Source organism: Ornithorhynchus anatinus, chromosome 3, assembly GCF_004115215.2.
Source record: "Ornithorhynchus anatinus isolate Pmale09 chromosome 3, mOrnAna1.pri.v4, whole genome shotgun sequence".
Taxonomy (NCBI): domain Eukaryota; kingdom Metazoa; phylum Chordata; class Mammalia; order Monotremata; family Ornithorhynchidae; genus Ornithorhynchus; species Ornithorhynchus anatinus.
Window position 1 is genome coordinate 85,600,247 of NC_041730.1, and position 21,863 is coordinate 85,622,109.

Here is a 21,863-nt window from a genome sequence, read left to right on the forward strand (position 1 = left end):
ACTGAGATCCCTGATTCCCAGGACTGTGTTCTTTCCACTAGGTCATTGCTGCCCAGAGCCAGCCATGAAGTGGAAAAGAGTACAGGATCTGTTAGACAGGAGGCCTGGATTCTGGTCCTCCACCATCACTTGTCTGCTGTATGTTCTTGGACCAGTCATTTTACTTCTCTGGGTCTCAGTTTCCTCCTCTGTAAAATGGGGATTAAATACCTATTTTCCCTCCCCTTTACACTGTTAGCCCCAAGTAGAACAGGAACTATGCCTGATTTGGTTGTATTGCATTTACCCCAGTAATTAGTATAGTACTCAGTACATAGAAAGAACTTTGTAACTGCTATTACTATTATTATTGTTATTATTATTAATAAGAAATCATAGCCATGGACAAAGGTCATGCCCATGTGCCCAGGGTTGATGAAAATCAGGCGGTGGGCCAAAAGATATTTATCATACATCTGCTCTCCGCCTTTGTTTGCTGTTCCCTGCAGGGGCATGGAGGGGTGACTTGTTGAAGGTGATTTAAAATCAGCTTGGCCTAGTGGATAGAGCATGGGACTGGGAGTTAGAAGGACCCAGGTTCTAATCCCCGCTCCACCACTTTGTCTGCTGTGTGACCTTGTGCAAGTCACTTAAATTCTCTGTGCTTCAGTTATCTCATTTGTGAAAGTGGGATTAAGACTGTGAATCCTATATGGGCCAGGGAATAAGTTCAACCCTATTATTTTGTATCTATTAATTCAGTCAATCATATTTATTAAGCACCTACTGTGTGCAGAACACTGTACTAAGCACTTGGGAGAGTACAATATAACAACATTGAACAGATACATTTCCTACCCATGACAAGTTTATGCAGTTAGCACACTGCCGGTCACATAGTAAGCACTTAACAAAATCATTTAAAAAAGTGAACTATTTTCTCCAAAGAAATTTGGTGGAGTGATTTTGGGGGCCAATAGGAAAGGCTAGAGTCTGGAGCTCTGGAAGACTACCAGCAGCACAGAGAGAGGGAGCATGGGCTTTTCGGGAATGGACAGCCTGTGGTGTGGAGAGAGGGACTCCCTTGTCCTGTGTTCAGGGATCTGGGGGCAATGGGGGCCAACTCATAGCCATCGGGAAAGGATTGAGGCTGTTTAAATCCCTCCTGCACAGTGTGCTTTGGACATACCTGCGGGGAGAGGGGCAGTGCAAGAAGAGCAGGTTTTCTTCACCTGTCCAAAACAGGGCTCCTCATCTTCCCACACCTGTAATTTATTTTAATGCCTGTCTCCTGCTCTAGGCTGTAAGCTTCTTGTGCTCAGGGAATGTGTCTACCAATTTTATTATATTGTACTCTGCCAAGCGTTTAGTACAATGCTCTGCATACAATAAGCACTCATTAAATGTCATTGATTGATTCCCACTCAAACCCTGTCCTCCCCAAGACCTTTCCATGACTTCAGAAAACCCCACCATTTTCCCTGACTCACAAGCCCGTAACCTTGGCATTAAACTTAACTCATCTCTCTCATTCTATATAGTCTGTCACCAAATCCTGTTGGTTTTACATTCAAAGCATCTCTAGAATCCACCCTTTTTTCTCCATCCAAACTGGTACTATGCTGGTCTAAGCACTTATCAAATCCCAATTTGACTACAGCATCCGCCTCCTTACTGACCTCCCTGCCTCCTGTCTTTCCCCTTTCCAGTCCATACTGCACTCTGCTACCTGGATCATTTTTCTAAAAAATGTTCAGTCGATGACTCCCCACTCCCCAAAAAGCTTCAGTGGTTGCCCATCCATCTCTGTGAAAAACATGGACTTTTTGCCATCTTTAAGGCACTTTAATCAACTGTCCCCTTCCTACCTTACCTGGCTGTTTTCCTACACAGTACAGTCCACACTCTTCACTCTTTCAGTGTTAACTTACTCACTCTGCCTCAGTGTCTTTCTCACCACCGACCCTTTGCCCACATCCTCCCTCTGGCCCAGAACTCCCTCTCCGTTTATAGCCAAAAGACCACCACTATCCCCATTTTAAAGCCTTACTAAAATTATATCTTCTCCACTAGGCCTCCCCTAAGCCCTCACTTCCCTAATTTTCCCTCTCTCTTCGTTGTCACCTATGCACTTAGGTAATAATAATAATAATAATGTTGGTATTTGTTAAGCGCTTACTATGTGCCGAGCACTGTTCTAAGCGCTGGGGTAGACACAGGGGAATCAGGTTGTCCCACGTGGGGCTCACAGTCTTCATCCCCATTTTACAGATGAGGTAAATGAGGCACCGAGAAGTGAAGTGACTTGCCCACAGTCACACAGCTGGCAAGTGGCCAAGCGGGATTCGAACCCATGACCTCTGACTCCAAAGCCAGGGCTCTTTCCACTGAGCCACGCTGCTTCTCTATCTATACCCTTTGAGTGCTTTGCTATTCACTCCATCTCCAGACCCAAAGCACTTAGAGGAAATGGCAGCATATAAGGATTTGTACCTATCTGTGATGTATTTTAGTGTCTGTCTCTCCATCTAGACTATAAGCTCCTTGTGGGTAGGGATAATGTCTACCAACTCCATTGTATCTCAGCAAGTATAGTGCTCTGCACACAGTAAGCTCTCAATAAAGTGCAGTGATTGGTTGATTGATTGACTTTCAAACTAAGATGGCTGAGGTACCTGGTGCCTGGAATTTCGCCATATTAGAAAGAGGGCAATGTCATCCTGGGCTGAGTGGCTGCTTTACCAAAGCAGCAGACTCATGTTGGGAGAATAGTCTGGTGGACTATTCCCCCTGGCCTTATCCAAGGGGAATAGCAGCATGGCCTAGTGGAAAGACTTCAGGCCTGGAAGCCAGAGGACACAGGTTCTAATCCTGACTCTGCTGCATATTAGCTGTGTGACTGTGGGCAAATCACTTAATTTCTCTGTCTCAGTTACCTCATCTGGAAAATGGGGATTAAGACTGTGAGCCTATGTGGGACAGGGACTGTGTCCAATCTGATTACCGTATCTACCCCAGATCTTAAAACAGTGCTTGGCACATAGTAAGCGCTTAACAAATACCACAGTTATTATTATTATTATATTACCCCAAAGCCCTCTTACTCTCCAGCCATACCCACCTCCTCCAAGGCCAGCATATGAACCACTGCCAGAGGGGGCAGAAAGGAGAGGTGGAGTGGGTCAAATGTCTCATTAGGCCAGCAGTCTGATTTCCCTCTCCCAGCTTGATTTTTTCTCCTTATCAGGTGGGTTTGTGTTTCTGGGCTTATTTTCAGGCTGATTTTTCCAGTGCCTCTAAAAGTGTTTTATTGGATTATCTTAGGAACTTTCTGGAGCCCCTCCAGCCCTGGATTTTCTGTCACAGGCCTGAAGTGCCCCTTCACCTTTGAGAAGATGACCTTGGTGGCCTCTGATGTGGGGGGAGGGCCTTGAGGTCCTTGAGAGGAATGAGAAGAGGTGGAAGGGGAGCTCATCCTGTATAGCGGGGTGGAGGGAGAGGGCTGGGAGTCTGTGGGGGTCAGACAGGGGTTGGAAAAGAAGAGAGGGGAGAGTGAGGGGAGGTTGGAGGGAGGAAAGAGGTTGGAGAGAGAAGTAGTACCTGAGCGAGCATTGATGCGAAACTGAGAGGAGCCTTCCAAGGAGTATATGATGGATTCCTGGCCATATTCTCTGGACCGGTCCAGATCTGTTGCATTTAGGAACAGCACCGTGGCCCCTTAGAGAAAAGAAAAGGGAAGAGTTATCTGTTCACAGTGCTGCCAGGTCAGCCTCAGGGTCTCTGGAAGAAGGGACTTCCACACCTAGTAAGAGACATGGCAGCTAAAGGAGCTACCACCCACCCTTGTCCTCTCCTCCCCTACCTTAACCCTCCTCTCCCAGGCATCCGGCACTCCATGCCTTTCCTTCACCCACACCCCATGTTCCCCCTTCTTCCTCTTCCCCGTCCCCAGGCCATGTTCCCCACATCTGTGATTAAATTAAATTATCTTGTTTTTTGTCCGTCTGTCTGTAAGCCCATCAATGGGCAAGGATTGTCTCTATCTGTTGCCGAATTGTACATTCCAAGCGCTTAGTACAGTGCTCTGCACATAGTAAGTGCTCAATAAATACTACTGAATGAATGAATGTGACCAGATGGAAGGGAAAAGAGAGAGAGGTGAGGCAGCTCTGTCTCCTCAGGATTGGGGAATATGGGGCAGGAGGGCAGAGGTACTGGGAGGAAGGGGAAAGGTTGGTTTTCCGAGGTTGGGACATCACTAACAGGACACTGACCGGCAAGCAACTCATGATAGCTCTGCTCCTCACATGCGTCTGGGGAGAACTGACCCTGACCATATCCTTACCCAGAAAGAATTTAATCTAGATAGGGATTTAAGTGGTTCGGGGAAGACTGATCTGGTGCAGAGCTGGGGCCAGAGTGGGCAGGGTGGGGTGGGGTGAGCTTTAAAAGTGAGGCCTAATGGAAAGAACAAGATCATCAAAGCACTCAAACTGAGCCCTGTGTGGGACAGGGGATGTGTCCGACCTGATGTTCTTGGATCTACCCCAGCACTTAGTACAGTGCTTGGCACAGAGTAAGCACTTTACAAATACCACTATTATTATTATTCTTTTTATCTAAACGTAAGGAAAACTTGGTTCTAGTGTCTGTTCTGCCACAGGCCTGCCTTGTGATACTGGTAAGCCATGTAATCTCCCTGGGCCTCAGTTTCTTCATTTGTAAAATAAGGGGACTTGTAATACCCCCATCTCCTTAGTTTCCACGGATATTATGAGGCTAAAATGAGGCTAAAATGAGGTATCTGATGGAAAAAGCACTATGAAAAATAAAAGAACTTTACAAATTCAAGATAACATTACCAAATTTGTTTCTGCAGGTGCTGCTCGAGCAAGGGGATGGAGCAAAAGACCAACAGAAGGCTGCTGTATTTCTGGCTCTAGCATTTTAGTCCTCTAATTCCAGCCAGATGCTTGGGAACTGACCTGCAGACCTGCCTTGCACTTGACCCCAGATGAGGGTGAGCCCAGGTTGGGCAGGATGGGCAGATGGTGGGAAAGTGGGCACTGGGGCTAGACAACACTACTATCCTCCCTACCTCACAAGCCTGTAACCTTGGTGTTGTCCTCAACTCATCTCTCTCATCCCACCCACCTATTCAATCTGTCACCAAATCCTGTTGGTTCTACCTTCACAATTTTGCTAAAATCCACCCTTTCCTCTCCACCCAACTGCTACCATGCTGATCCAAGCACTTATTCTAACCCACCTTGACTACGCATCTGCCTCCTCGCTGACCTCCCAGCCTCCTGTCTCCCCTCACTCTAATCATACTTTACTCGGCTGTACGATTCATTTAGCAACAAAAACATTCAGTTCATGTCTCTGCACTCCTCAAGAACCTCCAAAGACTGCTCATCCACCTCCACATCAAGCAGAAACTCCTTACCATTGGCTTTGAAGCACTCAGTCAGCTTGCCCCAGCCTATCTTACCTCACTAATCTCCCACTACAGCCCAGCCTGCACACTCCAACTCCTCTTATGCCAGCTTACTCACTGTGCCCTGATCTCGTCTATATCACTGCCGACCCATTTCCTACAAACTCTCCCTAGCCTGGAGTTTTCTCCCTCTCCTCATATGCCAGACTACCACTTTTTCCACCTTCGAAGCATTGCTAAGGTCACATCTTATGCACTTCAATCTGTGATCTTTGGACACTTGATATTCATCCCACCTCCAACCCCACTGCACTTACGTACATATCTTTAAATGAAATATCATAAATTACTTATTTATTCGTATTAATGTCTGTTTCTCCCTCTAGACTGTAAGCTCGTTATGGGCAGGGAACAAGTCTACTAATTCTATTGCATTATACTTTCCCAAGAGCTTGGTACTATGTGCATATAGTATTCTCAATAAGTGCTAAGTGCTCATTAAATAAGATTGATGGATTGATAGTAGGGCAAGAGCAGCTGAGCTACTCAACTCTCTTGGGTACCCACAGTCCAGGGTGGAGGTGGCAACTGATTTGAGTGCCATATTTCAAGGAAGAATTGTACCCTTGCTGGGCCCATCAGATATTCAGCCTTTAAATGTCAATGAGGGTTCCCCTTACTGGAAAGAGTGATGACGCTAGCCCTGGGAGCCTCCTTGGGACTCTCTAGATGCACCGGCTCAGGCAACACCCACTCCTCCATGCTTAGGCAGCCTGCGTGGGAGCCAGGTGGTGATGCCCCGAGATGTCCAGAGATCTGCTCTGTCCTCCCTCTGCATGCCACCCATGAGTTTGGAGTTCAGTGACCCTGAAGGCCGATTAGACACTTGAGAGGCATCAGGTCCAAGAGGTCCATGGGGGATGATCACCCTCCATGTTTCCAGATTTGGATGAAGCCCCTGCTTTCTGCCAAACTTGGTGGGCAGGGCACCCATTCAGGATCTCAGACCTGACCCGAGAGTGTCCAAATTGAAAAAAATCCCATACTAGGCCTCTATGCCATATTAACTCTTTGAAGCCTACCTGGCTCTCCCCAGCCCCTGTGCTGCTGGGAAAAGGTGGTACCCATGAGCCCATGGGCAGGCTCCCCCTTGCCTGATTCCCAGTCCTCTTCTCTATCCCCGCCCCCCTTGTACTGAGTTTCCGTACCTGCCATGATGCTCTCCACCACTGTGATGACATAGGAGGGCTTGCTGAAGGTAGGTGGGTTGTCATTTTCATCCTGCAGGGAAGCAGTGGGTTGGAAGAGATCAGATCTGGTGGCGGGGGGGTGGGGGGGGAGTGGGGAGCAGGGGCAGGGGTGGGGGCAGGTGAGGGGAATCATGGGGGAAAGAGGGTGACCAGGAAGCCACAGAGCTGATGAGGGCTGGCCTCAGAAGCCTAGAAATCCAGGGATTCAGTCAATCATCAGTAGGATTTATTGAGCTCTTATTGTGTGCAGAGCACTGTACTAAGCACTTAGGAGAGTATGTAACAATATAACAGACACAGGAAGATACAGTGAGTGGGGCAAGGAGGGTGAGGGAGTTCACTTTGGAAAGGGAATGTGACTATCAACACTGTTGTACTGTACTTTCCCAAGCACTTAGTACAGTGTTCTGCACATAGTAAATGTTCAATAAATATCACTGATTGATCGACTGATGGCTTGAGAGTCTACCTGAGGCTGGGGAGGACCAGAGAAAGTTACTCAACTTCTGGCACTATGAGATCATTGGCTTCTCCCATCTTGACCCACCCCACAGGGTCCCAGGGAAAGGCTCCACTTCAGACCCCTTAGCATTCTGCTTGCTTTAAGGGGTGTCTTTAAACCCCTCCCCCTGCCCCAAGCTCCGTCAGAGGGTCAAGCTGTCTCTGATCGCAGTAATGGCACCATTTTTCTCCGGGCTGGGATGAAGGGAGACTGGAGGAACAGTTCATCATTCTCTCTTCCTTTAAAGAGTAAAGCCCCCCTGACCCTTCTGCAAAGGCTTCACACTCGCACATGTGTGTATACCACCTACACATGCATACACATCCATACCCCCTGCCTCGCTGCACAAAACGGCTCCTAGAATGTCAGTGACAGAGAGCGAGGCAGAAACTTATTAGCAGTGATATTTCCCGGGATCCTGGCGCTGCACTTGCTATTAGTTCTAATTCAGCGGCTGCCTCTACAAAAGCTTATTGTCCCCTAATGGGAAATCTACAAAGTGAGTTTGACTTCTTTATTAAAAACCAACAAGCAACGATGAAAAAAAATCACCTCAGCACTCTCTCTTTGTTCAGCTTCCCCTTTCCCCCCATTCCCCTTTTTCCAAAAGTGCTGCTATGAAGCTACTTCATCATTTGATTTTTTTCAGTTGAGAGAAAATCCCTTTGGTGGAGAGAGCTGGGAAAGTGACAGCCACTTAAAAATCACCCGCGTACAAAATCAACCAGAAGCAGATGACCTTTTCAAGTATGGTCTTTAGACACAAGTGACTACACTGTCCAAAAAGACCATTGGGTTCCGCCAAGTCGCTGGCTGGTGGCTTGTTTGGTCCTCCCAGAGGGAGGTGGAGCAGGAGGCAAGAGGAAGAGGACACTGTCCGTTCAGTTTGGGAAGGGGGGCAGCAGCCTGGTCGTGATCTGGGGTGGTGGGGATGGAAAGGGGTGATGACCCCTCATTCACCACGGCCCCCTGGCTCCTTGGCCACTTCCCTAGCAGGCAGCCAGGGAAGGGAGGAGTTTCTGTTCCCTGTAAGCTATTCAGGAAAAGTCAACCTTCTGTCACTATTAGTGAAAGCGAGATTTCTGGATTATTTGCAGATTGTGATGATCGACGGCCTCCCTGTTGCCCAGGAAAACAGATAATGATTGTTGACTGAACTTCTGGGCTCTTTACCAGGCAGGAAAATAAAGGGAAGGAGCCTATTCTACCCTGAAAGTCAGCTGGATCCTGGGATGGATCCTGTTTAGGGGTTGGTCTGTCTCCCCAGTCCCTGGTCAGTGCTGCTTAGTCCCCTTCTTTTCCAGCTTTTACCCAGGCTCAAACAGGGAGTCCTGGCTCCTCCCTGCACTGATCTGAGCTATGAGAGGGGAGGCAGTGTTTGCTGAGACCCAACCTCTAGAGACTCAACTCCACAGTACCTTGGGTTTCCGGGCAGCAGAAGAGAGGCTGTTGGCAAGCCAGTGTGGTTCACTGTGGAAATCAGTGGGGATGGAAAGCAAAGAGGCTTCGGGGCTTGATATCTTCCCTGAACACTGAAATCTCAGTGTTTCTCCACTTGACAATCTGATCTAATTCTGTCACAGCTAATACTCCATTTTTGCCTCCTCCGAGAACACACACCTCACACACAGACTCACACATATCTCTACACACTTGCACGCACACGCCTGCAAGCCCACACACATGCAGGCACACCCTCTAGCTCAGAGACACACACTCAAGCTCCAGTTTTGGGGAGAACCATAAGTCTCACAGACAAGGGCCGGGGGGGAGATGGGGGACATTGAGGAGCTGGCACCTCTTAAGCCGGATGCAATTGGGTGGAAGGAAGTGAACATGGGAGGATTTCCCAGGAGATGGAGACAGATCCAGGGACTGGAGGTCTCAGGTGTGGCTAGCCCTGCTGGGCAGCTGGCAGGCATATCTGGGTCTCAGCCCTGATGAATCATTAGAGAAGGGGAAGGCGAGTAGGCAAGTACTGTTTGGTTGAGGAGGAGGAGCATGACTCTGCTCAGGGAGCTTCCTGAGGTCCCTGTTTGTCACTACCTCCTGCCTTCAATGTGCTGGGTGGAACGGACAGCCATGGACTCGGAGAAGTGATCTGGAAGCTATGTTGGGCACCTGGGTGGACCCACAGAGCCTCTTATTGGCCCGAGGGCACCAACGAGAATCGCTCCTGAGTGTCCTGAGGGTTCAGGCCACCATTCTCTGGGGCCAGGGGATCTAGAGCAATCAACAGACTGGCAAGCAGTCCTCGGGACCCCATGGATTCCTGGCAGCCTCAGGACTGAGGCTGGGCTGAGGGCACAGGGCCCACTGGGAACTTGGAGATTTGGGTGGAACAAACTGTTCTCGGGAGACAGGGAGCTGACTACAGCCATGCAGCATCTAACACAATGCCCAGCCCCTCTGCCCAGTCCCCATTCCAGAAATGGATTTGGGGCAGGGTCAGGTTGGGGACATGAGTCCTGGCACTGGGTCGTCACTCCTTACTTCACCCCTGACTTGCTGGAGAAGCCTTACTCTTCCCCTGCCTGGGCCTATTTCCCTACTGGGAAATCAGAGCTGTGAGGCATTTCAGGTAAGGGCACGTGAGAAGCAGTGTGGCTCAGTGGAAAGAGTGCGGACTTGGGCGTCAGAGGTCACGGGTTCTAATCCCGGCTCCACTGTTAGCTGTGTGACCTTGGGCAAGTCATTTAACTTCTCTGTGCCTCAGTTACCTCATCTGTCAAATGGGGATTAAAACTGTGAGCCCCACGTGGGACAACCTGATCACCTTGTATCCCCCAGTGCTTAGAACAGTGCTTTGCACATAGTAAGTGCTTAACAAATACCACAGTTTATTTATTTTACGAGGAAATGCCAGTGCAGGGCTCAGAGCACTGTGAGCCCATCATTGGGCAGGGATTGTCTCTAACTGTTGCCAAATTGTACATCCCAAGTGCTTAGTACAGTGCTCTGCACAAATGAATGAATGAACCTTCAGAACTGGCTCCACCTTGAGAGTCCTTATCTCTCATCCTCAACAGGCCAAGCCTTGGACTCTATTCTGGATTGGCCTGGTCCTTGAGCAGCTCTGTTCTGGAGTGGCTCTGTTTCATATAGAGCCCATTCTAGAGCAGCCCCATTCTAAGGCTGCCATTTCCTGGACAGGCCAAGATAATAAACCCTCGGAGAGCTATGACCTCATTGAACTGAGGTGGCTTGGATAAATCAATTCTCCTTTAGCCTTTAATCTCAACACCTTCCTTTCACCTGAGCTGCTACAAAAAACAAAATTAACCAACTTTTAGCTCTGCTTTTTCTTGCTTCATCAGCTGGCCCCTCTCTATACCCACATGCCTCCTGCCAAAGGCTACCAGCAGGCCAAGTTATGTCCAGGATTTAGTACAGTGCCTGGCACAAAGTAAGTGCTTAACAAATACCCTTATTGTTATTATTATTATCCATTTCTCGCAGCACTGAGGGCAAAGGGGAAGGATCTAGGGATCTGGGCAACTTGCTGATGGACTCAGCAGCTCCTGGTCTGGCTAAGAGCCAATTGGACTCCTGATTCAAAGCAGTAATTGTGCAGACTAAGGGGAAGTGTGGGGCTCTGACTGGGGACACTGAGGGGAAAGGAGTGATGGGGACACAGGAAGTGAGATTGGGGTTAGGGGGGCTGGGGATCCTGGTACTTACAAACACCTCGATGGTGACGGGGACTGTGCTGTTAAGGGGCGGGATGCCAGCGTCCTTGGCCATGACCGTTAGGTACAGGAGCCCATTGGGAATCTGCTCGTAGTCCAGTGGATGACTCACACTGATCACTGCAAAGGCAAGCAGCCCGTCAGGGACAAAAGTAACACTCAAATCCAACAGGCCTGGACCCTGAGCTCTGGTTAACTCAGTTCCCTGGGCCCAAGGACTCTGATGGAGTAGACAAGGCAAGAGTCCATTGTGCTGCCCATGTTGGTCATGGTGTTGAGAGACCTCACCCATCTTAGGTCACCCAAATGGTCAAGATTTGTCCCAGAAGTGGAGGAGCAAGAGCACCAAATTCAGCCCCTTCCCTCCCTCCATCCATCCCAGTTCTCCAATGCTCTAATAACTCTGGGATAAAAATAAGCACAGATATTCAGAACACCAACAATCTGGCCTGACATTAAAACAGCATGGCCTAGTGGAAAGAGAATGGGCCTTAGAGTCAGAGGACCTGTGTTCTATGCCCAGCTCTGCCATTTGTCTTCTGTGTGACTTTAGGTAAGTCACTTAACTTCCCTGGGCCTCAGTTCCCTCATCTGCAAAATGGGGATTCAATATATATTTCTCTCTTCTACTTAGACTTTGAGCTTATCTTGTATCTATCTCAGTGCTTAGTAGAGTGCTTGGCTCATAGTAAGCACTTAACAAATGCTACAATTATTATTACTGAGTTTTCTTGAATGTAATTAAGGGCTGCAGGGGTACCAGGCTAGGATAGACCAAAAGGCATCTGGATGGACAAGGTCTCTCCTCTCTGCCATCATGCAGCTTCTGGAAAGACAGAAAGCTGGAATGGGCTGAGGGAAGTACCACCTGGATCTAAGGTGGGGCAATCCCCAACCCCATTTCTGCCTGCCTATTAAACTTCAGGGCTGCCAGCTTGGCCCTCTCTGCCAGAAAAAGGTCCAAGTCCTAAATCATGATGTCCTCTTTTCCTTGCCCCGACTCCTTTCACGGCCCCATACCCTGGTGCTCCCTGGCCCAGCCCCTACCCACCTACCCCTCCCGATCTCTCACCTCCGTAGCCTTCGTAGACGTTAATGTTGAAGTAGCTGCCAAAAGCAGAGGCGTTCACGATGCTGTAGGCAATCTGGTTGTTGGGTGGGGAGTCTTCATCAGTGGCCTGGGCAGAGGCAGGAGGGACCCTGGTGGGCTTGAGGGCATACAGAGGCTGTGGCTGAGAGCTTTGGAAGGCCTTCAAGCCCTGCTTTTCAAGCCCTGCTTTGGGGAGCAGGGAACAGGGAAGGGCTGGAGCTAGTGGACGGAACCTTTTGTTGTTCAGGCTGTGGGAGATCTTTCCCGGCTCAGCCTTAGCCGGCTCAGGCACACCTTACTATCTGGGCTTAGTAACTGTGCCATCTGTAGAGTGCTTTCTTTCGCCAAGCCCTGGGCTAAGCAGTGGGGTAGATTCAAGAGAATCAGATCAGACTCAGTCCCTGGGCTTCTTGGCAGCCACTGTGTAAGGCAGGGAGGCCGCTTATAACTCTATTAGGTCACAGTCCTAGCAAATTTACATCTCAGCTCAGTTGACTGGATGGGTAACAGTGGAGGTCCCTCCTCAGATAGCTAGATAGGCTCCTCAGGATAGCTTTGGCTCTGAGCCACAGGTGTTAGGACATTCGGGAGAAGGAGTGCTAGCTCAATGAGACGAATCTTGCTGCCAGTGCTGGAGATGCCCTTGGGAGGCCCCCCCCATAATTGGGAGTTGCTATCACAGCTGATCCTTAACCTGTCAGCCCAGTGGAGTGACCAATGGGTTGGGGGAGGGGAGGGCCAGTCCAGGTGGCCAAGGACGGAGAAATTGCTGCATTTCAGCAGCAGCCTGCCTTCCAAGTCCACTCCTGAACAAATACCCATTTCCTATGGGCCCTAGCCAACTTGAAGGAAGGTGACTGGGAGTTAGTTTCAGAGGGTGAAATGACAGAAACAGAGACTGCAACACCTCAATCTCTTCCATCACCACATACCAACTCCTAGAGTCATTTTCCTTAGCAGCCCAGGTTTTTCCCCTTCTTCTTAGGACATTTCCAGCAAGGCAGGGAGAACTAGGGCATTGTGGGGGATTTTCTGTCTCTGTGAAAGTCCCTGGTTCCTTGCAGCTGGACTTCCTTCATGCCTCTGATCTGGGTTGACTGGCATGGGTGCAGTAAACAGGCAAGACTGCACACAACAGAGGCACTTGTCTGGAGACCATGTATGTGGAGAGGGATACAAGGTAAGGGGAAAGAGGGATGTGAGGAGAAAGAGGCCATGAGGGGCAAAGTCACAGAGAGAACATCCATGCCTTTTTAAGTCAGTGAGAGAGGACATTGCAGTTTGGAGAGTAATTTTTGAAGCCTCAGCTTCCCCGATGAAGCTTAAGGGGCATGGGTTCAAACCAAATGAAGGAAACTCATCATACCCACCCGTGGGTGATAAGAGCATCAAATCTGGTCCCCCAGGAAGTTGTGCAGCCTAAAGTATCAACAGGCTCCATATAGATGGGCTGAGTTGCCAGAGGAAAAGTAAGGGATGTGAGATGACCCATCCCCAACCTTGAGGGTGGAGATCCAGGAGAAAAATCCATGGATCACCTGGTCCTCCAAGTGTCCTGTTCCCACTGCTAGACACAAAGTTCTGAGTTGGAGGGCCCATTGTTCTGAGTCAGGAGGGTGTGGAGGAGGACCCAGTGATTTTATAAGTCTGCTACAGCAGAAAGCCACTGCTTCCTCAATCAGGAAGGCACTTGCCTCCCACAATTCACACCTCTTTGAGCAGTTGAGGGCCACTGACCCCTGGGGACTCCTAAGCAGAGGTCCTGTTGAGCCAAAGAATGGAGTGGTCTCACCCACCAATCTTGTATGATTGAGAGCTCACCTCCTCTAAGAGGGCTTCCCAGACTGAGCTTCCCCTTTTCCCTCTGCTCTCTCTCTTCCTCCCCCTGCCCTCTGCTCCCTCCCCCTTCCCCCCTTCACCTTCCGTCAGCTAAGCCCCCTTTCCCTCTGTTCCTCACCCTCTCCTTTCCCCTCCCCTCAGCACTGTGCTCATTTGTATATATTTTTATTACCCTATTTATTTTGTTAATGAGGTGTTACATCCCCTTGATTCTATTTATCTTGACTATGTTGTCTTGTTTTTGTCCATCTGTCTCCCCCGATTAGACTGTAAGCCCATCATTGGGCAGGGATTGTCTCTATCTGTTGCCGAATTGTACATTCCAAGCGCTTAGTACAGTGCTCTGCACATAGTAAGTGCTCAATAAATACTACTGAATGAATGAATGTAAGTTCATTGTGGGCAGGGAATGTGTCTGTTTATTGTTATATTGAGCTCTCCCAAGTGCTTAATACAGTGCTCTGCACACAGTATGTGTTCAATAAATATGAGACTGACTGACTGACTTCCTCCCCCTGTTCCTCTTCCTCCTCCTCCTCTTATTCCTCCTCCTTCACCTCCTCCTTTCAGCCCTTCTCTTCCTTCTCTCCCCTCTCCCGGCTCTCCTCCTGTTGCTGTCTGTCACTTCCCTTGGTGGAACCCATTAGTCTCCTTCAAATTCTGCCACCAGTGCTGGAGATGCCTCCCGGAGGCCACTGTCATGGGAGTTGCTGTCAGAGCTGATCCTTACCCAGGTAGCACAGCAGAGTGACCAGTGGGTCGGGAGGGGAGGGCTGTTCCAGGTGGCCAAGGATGGAGGAATTGCTGCATGTCAGCAGCAGTCTACCTCCCAAGTACACTCCAGAACAAATACCCATTTCCCAAGGGCCCTTGCCAACTTGAGGGAAGGTAAGCAGGAGTTAGCTCAAGAGGGTGAAAGGGAAGAGAGACTGCAACACCCCAATCTGGCCCCCCCGATGCTATGAAAACCCTTTCTCCTGCTGCTCTCTCCTTGGTTCCCTCTGCACGGCTACTCTAAACCTGCACTTCAGGGTTGTTTCTCACTTATCCAGGGACATCTGTGGTCTGAGCCACATGGGTGCCTGACAGTGAGCTGGAAACAGAGATGGGTGCCAAAAGCCACAGCCCTGGCCCACCCTCAGGTGCAGGCAGGCCACAGAGACACTGGCTGATCAGAAAGGGGCTGTGGCCATCAGAAAAGGTGTGGCTGTGTCTCATGGACTAGCGTCACATGATTCTGTCCCTGTCCAGAAGCCGTGTCAGGTCCATTGGGAACCCAGATGGGCACTAGGCCTGGTTGAGGGTGGATGTGGTCAGTGAGGGATTCACTGAGCTCCTCCTGTGGAAACGATGCACTATGGCCACTCCTGTCACCCACCTTGTCCTCCTTGGACCTGGAAAGTGAGCACTTTTGGAAATGAACCAGGTCTTATCCCTGGAAGGACAGGTGGTCCTGTCCTTGACTTTGAATTCCTTGAGGCCAAAGGGCACATGACAACCACGATCATCAAGCTCTCTCTGGGATGCAGTGTCACAGCTCATAGGACTATCAGATCAAGCCTAAAACCATTGCTGGTTCAGGCCCACGGTTCATCCAGCTCTGAATTCTCTTTCTAAGAGTGGTACTTGGATACTAATAGGAACCGTGTTACTGGTTGTCCTGCAGGTCACCCATCCTCGTGGTAAGGGCTGGACCACCCAACATCCCGGAACTTCCCCTCTCCATTCCTAACTTTCCTGTTAGCAATTCTGAATAAACGGCTCACCCTGAAATTAATCCAAACCCTTCTTGATGCCATTGACATTTCCTGCTGCACAGCTTCCTGGGTTAAGATTTTTAAAGGCAAAATGAAAGGGTGTGGGTTTCTGGGCTGACTGATAGTGCAGGAGGTGGCAGAGAGGAGAAAGGAACAGGAAGAGATGAGGTGGTGGAAGACAAGATCAGGAAGGGCAAAGCTAAGGACCCTTTCCTTGAGAGCTTTGCCAACATCAGTCCACTTCACTCTTCTGTAAGCCACAGAGCTTAATTGGTGGGCCAGACTACTGTATATAGCAGAGATTTTCACCCACCCCAGAGGGTTTGGATGGACAGATGGGTATTATGGCACACAAGGGGGTCAGATCAAAGGGAGTCAAAGGATACTGAGGGACCTAGCAAGAAGCAACAGCAGCAAGATAAGGTGACAAGAGGGGCATCCCTGCTCAGTTTCTCAGGGACAGAGGCATTTGGGAGTGGATTCCTTTTGTCACTACTATCCAGAGCTGTTGCTCTGTTGCTGCTGCTGTTCTCTGTTCCAGAGAATGTGTGTCTTGCTTCTAATATGCTCTAATAAGCACTTAGTACACTCATCCTTTGGTAGTGGGCAGGAGGTTGGGTGTTCGGTTAAAGACATGAATGCCCTCCGAGCCTGTTGACAAACGTTAATTCAACAATTCACAGCCAAAAGGGATTTCCAGGAGAGTGGAGTGGTCAGTCTGCCACTGGAAAGTCGGGGCTGTGGCTACTGGTGATCCATGAGAAGGCAGGCATGGCTGGGGGTGGAGGCAGGGTCTGCCACTCCCCCCTTGGCCATGAGAATGAATCCAACTAATTGCAGAAAAGCAGAATCATGAAGAACAAGCCAAGAAACTGCTCATACAGTGACTTCACTCAATAGGCACTCAATCAATAGCACCGAGTGATTGATTGCCAGTCTGCTTACCCTGAGCCGCACCAGCTGGGTGATTGAGGGCTCGTTCTCCCTCAGGGCTCCCAGATAAGAATCCTTCTGGAAGGTGGGCACATTGTCGTTGACATCCAGCACGTTGACCCGGACCCGGCCGGTGGTCTCCTCACCTCCCCCGTCCCTGGCGATCACCGTCAGAGTGTAACGCTGGGTTGTCTCAAAGTCCAGCCGGGCAATCAGGATGATGACCCCCGTGTCCTTGTCCAAAGAAAACCTGTCCTCAGGAAAGATGGAGAGGTGGCTCTCTCGGTTAAAAGGGCCTTGAAAGTGAGTTTGATTTTCACCAGCCCATGTTCCTTTTTCATTGGCCCAGGCACTCCTCCAAGGGGATTTACTGGTAGTTAAATGAACAAAATCAGCATCTTTTTCCAGTTGCCTGTTGCCCCTTGTTACTCTACATGGGTGAGAGAATGAGGAGCTTTAAGGCTTCTCCACGGTTGAGTTAAAGTTCCCCACCCACCCAAGAGACTGGGTATTGGAAGGCTGGAAAACAAAACAGTAATAATAATTACGGTATTTGTTTAGCACTTACTATGTGTCAACCACTGTTGACACAAGTTGACACTGTTGACACAAGTGCTGGGGTAGATGCAAGGTAATTAGGTTGTCCCACCTGGGGCTCACAGTCTTAAAATCCCCATTTTACAGATGAGGTAACTGAAGCACAGAGAAGTGAAGTGACTTGCCCAAGGTCACACAGCAGACAAGGGGTGAGCCGAGATTAGAACCCACATCCTCTGAATCCCAAGCTCATGCTCTTGCCATGCTGCTTCCAACCATGGAAGTCCAGAGTGGCCAGGTAGAGGGAATCCTAAGCTAGGGACAAAGACTTCTGGGTTCTCCAGGCACCTCTCCCAGCGGAGGGAAGTACACAAACAGCAAGGTTCCTATATCCTGTCTGCCTTAGCAGAGCAGCCATACCCTCACAGCTCTACCGACCTCTTAACCCCCTCACCTCACCCCTACTAGTCAGCTGCCCAGTTCCTCTCCTCCAAATTCATCTATTGGCCTGGAGGAACTCTCATACCCAGTGGGACTCACTAATGTCCATGGGAGAGGCTGCCCACTGGCCACATCAGTCTCAGCAGTTGCCTTTTGTGGTTGCCACAAGACCAGGACCTCAGGCCCAGCCTGTAACTAGAAGCAGAACTAGAAGTGGGAAGCAGGAAGCAAGTAAGCTTCAAGGTAGCACTGAGGGGTAGAGGCAGAGGTACGGGGAAGAGAAGGTCCAGGATTCAAGTAGCTGAGGGAAGCAGAGTGGCCTAGTGGGAAGAGCACAGGCTTGGGAGGCAGAGTAACTGGGTTCTAATCCTGGCTCCTCCACTTCCCAGTTGTGTGACCTTGGACAAGTCACTTACCTTCTCCTGGCCTCAGTTTCCTTACAGATCAACTGGAGATTCAATACCTGTTGTCCCTATTTAGACTGTGAGTCCCATATGGGACAAAACTGTCCCTGACCTGATTAACTTGTATCTACCCTAGAACAGTGCCCAACACACGGTAGATGCTTCACTAATACCATGCAAAAATAAAGCTGAGGCGCTCAGGCAGACAGGCCCTGGCCAGGTTGGGAGGTGCTCCCGGTGAGTGAGGCAGAGGGGTCAAGGAAGTGGAATATGAAACCCAACGAAAAGTTTGTTCCATTTCTAGAATGAATCCTCCCAGAATTGGCTCTGAGGATCCAAAAGGAGAGGGAGGAAGAAAGGGTCATAGTCACAGAAAACAACATATTTATCAAAGCACCTGTTTCTCAAACTGATGTCATGTTACTCATTCTCATGGGTTTTGTTAATTAAAGGGTCTGCCAGGATGACAAACCAAACATGATAAAAACCATCTTTAAAAGCAAAAAGCATAATATTTACATAGTGGGAAATTATGTTCAAACCTCATCCATTTGACAGTCACTATTCATTGGCTTTTCGAGGGACCCTCCCCACTTTCTTCCCTCTAAATAAGTAGCAATCTTCAATTCCACGATTTAGTGCTCTTTTCCAGTTAGTCAACTACTGACTAATTTATTATGCCTGTCACACCTCCCCTGGGAGGTAACTAGGAATTGTTAAACACATCTGCCTTCCTTTGTGGAAACTGAGGACCCGACAGGACAAGCTCTTTGACCATGGTCCCACAGCAAATTAATGGTGAACCCAGAAACAGAACTCGGGTTTCCTGGGATCCCAATCAGCAGAACACCTGCCTGCTTTTGCTCTTGGAATGTTGCTTCCTGACCCAAGGAGGCAAGTGGATGGGGAAGGGGGAGAAGGGGGTGAAGAGAAGGTAGGGCTTGGAAGCCCTGATGGGTCTCACCTGTCTGGATCATCACTAAAGAAGTAGCTGACCTTCCCATAGCTGCCCACGTCATTGTCTGTGGCCTTTAAAATGAGAAAAAGAGGTCATCATCAGCATCATCAACAACAGTGACCAGCACAGAACACTATACTGAGTGTCTATTGTAGGCAGAGCACTGTACTAAGCTCTTGGGGAAACAGTCAATATTTTTGGTGTTTGTTAAGCACTTACTATGTGCCAAGTATTGTATCACTCAATGTCCCTATTCCTCATTAGGCTCACATTCTAAGTAGGACAGAGAACAGGTGCTGAATCCCCATTTTACAGATGAAAAAATTAGGCACAGAGAAGTTAAGTGATTTATCCAAGGTCACACAGGCAGCAAGTAGCAGAGCCATGACTAGAACCCAGGTCTTCTGACTCCTAGGTCTGTGTTCTTTTCAATAGTTCATGGTGCTTCTCAAAAGGAATATAACATTCATTCAATAGTATTTATTGAGCGCTTACTATGTGCAGAGCACTGTACTAAGCGCTTGGGATGAACAAGTCGGCAACAGATAGAGACAGTCCCTGCCGTTTGACGGGCTTACGGTCTAATCGGGGGAGACGGACAGACAAGAACAATGGCACTAAACAGCGTCAAGGGGAAGAACATCTCGTAAAAAACAATGGCAACTAAATAGAATCGAGGCGATGTACAATTCATTAACAAAATAAATAGGGTAAGGAAAATATATACAGTTGAGCGGACGAGTACAGTGCTGTGGGGATGGGAAGGGAGAGGTGGAGGAGCAGAGGGAAAAGGGGAAAATGAGGCTTTAGCTGCGGAGAGGTAAAGGGGGGATGGCAGAGGGAGTAGAGGGGGAAGAGGAGCTCAGTCTGGGAACGCCTCTTGGAGGAGGTGATTTTTAAGTAAGGTTTTGAAGAGGGAAAGAGAATCAGTTTGGCGGAGGTGAGGAGGGAGGGCGTTCCAGGACCGCGGGAGGACGTGACCCAGGGGTCGACGGCGGGATAGGCGAGACCGAGGGACGGCGAGGAGGTGGGCGGCGGAGGAGCGGAGCGTGCGGGGTGGGCGGTAGAAAGAGAGAAGGGAGGAGAGGTAGGAAGGGGCAAGGTGATGGAGAGCCTTGAAGCCTAGAGTGAGGAGTTTTTGTTTGGAGCGGAGGTCGATAGGCAACCACTGGAGTTGTTTAAGAAGGGGAGTGACATGCCCAGATCGTTTCTGCAGGAAGATGAGCCGGGCAGCGGAGTGAAGAATAGACCGGAGCAGGGCGAGAGAGGAGGAAGGGAGGTCAGAGAGAAGGCTGACACAGTAGTCTAGCCGGGATATAACGAGAGCAATCATAACATACAATCTCTGACTTCGAAGCCCTTGTGATCTAAAGGGATCTAGGCATAAATGGATAAAAAAAAGTTTTAAGAGACTGGGAGTAGATAACAAAATGGATAAATAAACCAGCAACAAGAGCAGACTGGGGTTGAGGTTGTTGGATCTGATTGGCCGACCTGTTCTGGGCATGGGCAGGGCAACACAGTACCTGGAAGACCAGTTGGTGCATCTCCTCCTGACTGAATCGTTCCTTTCTTTGATTTGAGGAAATGGGGCATTGCCGAGCACAGTAGGAAGGCTGCCTGAAAGTTGGCAGATTCGGGAAGAAATCCATTGGAGTGATCATTAGACTTTGGAGCAGGACACTGGTATGTGAACCTCATTGTGAGGGGACATGGTCTTTCCAGAATCTGGGGGTTTTTTCTGAGGGATCTAGGTGTGTGTGTGTGTGTGTGCGGGGAAAGAGGCCGGGGATGGGGAAGTCAGCAGAGGAAAGAGGAGTAGGGGGGTGCTCCTGGCTGTATCTTCACTTTGCTCCTTTTCTTCCAAAAGCTGAATCGAATCTATATAGGTGCACATTCCTAGAAACATTGGATGCATCCTTCCTGGAAAACCAGGAGCTGCAGCAAGGACAGAGTTTGCTAACTCCACCAGGCTGATCCCTTCACCCATCTTGGACTTCCCACCCCCAAATATCAATTTCCACCCTTCTGCCTGGTTCATAGCACTGTATAAGGTAATTAGGAACATGCAATAGAAGTAGAAGACACAAAGCTCCTGTCTTCCAGAAATCTACAGTCAAATGTAGCAGATAGAAAAGCTCTTTGAGGCTGAAGGCAGGTCTCAGTGGTGGCAAGGGTCACCTTCTTGGCAAGAGAAAGATAACTGCTAAATACAAAAGAAGGGGAAGCTATAGCAAAATGGGAAGGGAAAGGGAGGAATGAAGGTGGGAGAGGAGAAGGAAATTATGGAGAAGAGAGGAAAAGAGAAGAAAAAGAGAGAGAAGAGAGAGACAAGAAAAGAGAAATAGGAGAGAACAGAGGAAAAGTCAGAGAGAGAGAGAGAAGAGAGAGAGTGGAGAGGAGAGAGGAGAAAGGTCTCAAGTTTTTGACATTGTTCAGTACAGATGCTACTTGGGCCCTGGGGTTGGCCTGGGGAAGTTAAGAGAATTGCTGGGCACCTGTGCTGGATCTTCCTGGAGAGAGACCCCTGGTACATAGCAGGGGAAGATTTGGAGGGTTTTAAAGCCCTTCCTGTAATAAATACACAAAATCTGAATGGCCAGAGAAAAAAAGAAAATTTCAAATGAAAGGAAAAGGTTACCCCCACCACAACCCCTCTTGTGTGAGCAAGCCTCACAGTTACACCTCCAACACACATATACTCATATGCACAAAATGTCACACATACACTACCCCCATTCACCTCGCACCCATATTCACACATACCTGCTGTCCTACCCCACCAACACACACATACACACAATGCCCATTGTCTTTGACATCCACTGGACGAGAGAGGAGCTAGTAAATGCGGTAGAATCCTCAGGGTGGGTTTAGCTGATGAGGGGCTTGTCCCCAGAATCTGATTTATGCTCATTCTTGTTCCCTATGGGAGGCAGGGGGGTTGGAAGTATTGGCAGCAGGGAAGAGCTAGGATGGGGGACAATCGTCCAATACCATTCTGCAGCCTATAGAGAAATATGGGAGGTGTACATGGAGAGAAA

At 49.2% G+C, this 21,863-nt stretch overlaps 1 protein-coding gene across 1 annotated transcript in view; it reads right to left on the reverse strand.

Annotated features, from left to right (window-relative positions):
• CDH23 (cadherin related 23) overlaps positions 1 to 21,863 on the reverse strand; it is a 382,425-nt gene that overhangs the window by 125,920 nt on the left and 234,642 nt on the right. The window contains exons 13-18 of the mRNA XM_039911511.1: positions 18,826 to 18,890; positions 16,492 to 16,729; positions 11,933 to 12,038; positions 10,853 to 10,980; positions 6,628 to 6,700; positions 3,580 to 3,696 (exon numbers count right to left, since the gene is read on the reverse strand). Of these exons, the coding sequence (XP_039767445.1) occupies positions 3,580 to 3,696; positions 6,628 to 6,700; positions 10,853 to 10,980; positions 11,933 to 12,038; positions 16,492 to 16,729; positions 18,826 to 18,890 (727 nt within the window). The remainder of the gene's footprint in view (positions 1 to 3,579; positions 3,697 to 6,627; positions 6,701 to 10,852; positions 10,981 to 11,932; positions 12,039 to 16,491; positions 16,730 to 18,825; positions 18,891 to 21,863) is intronic.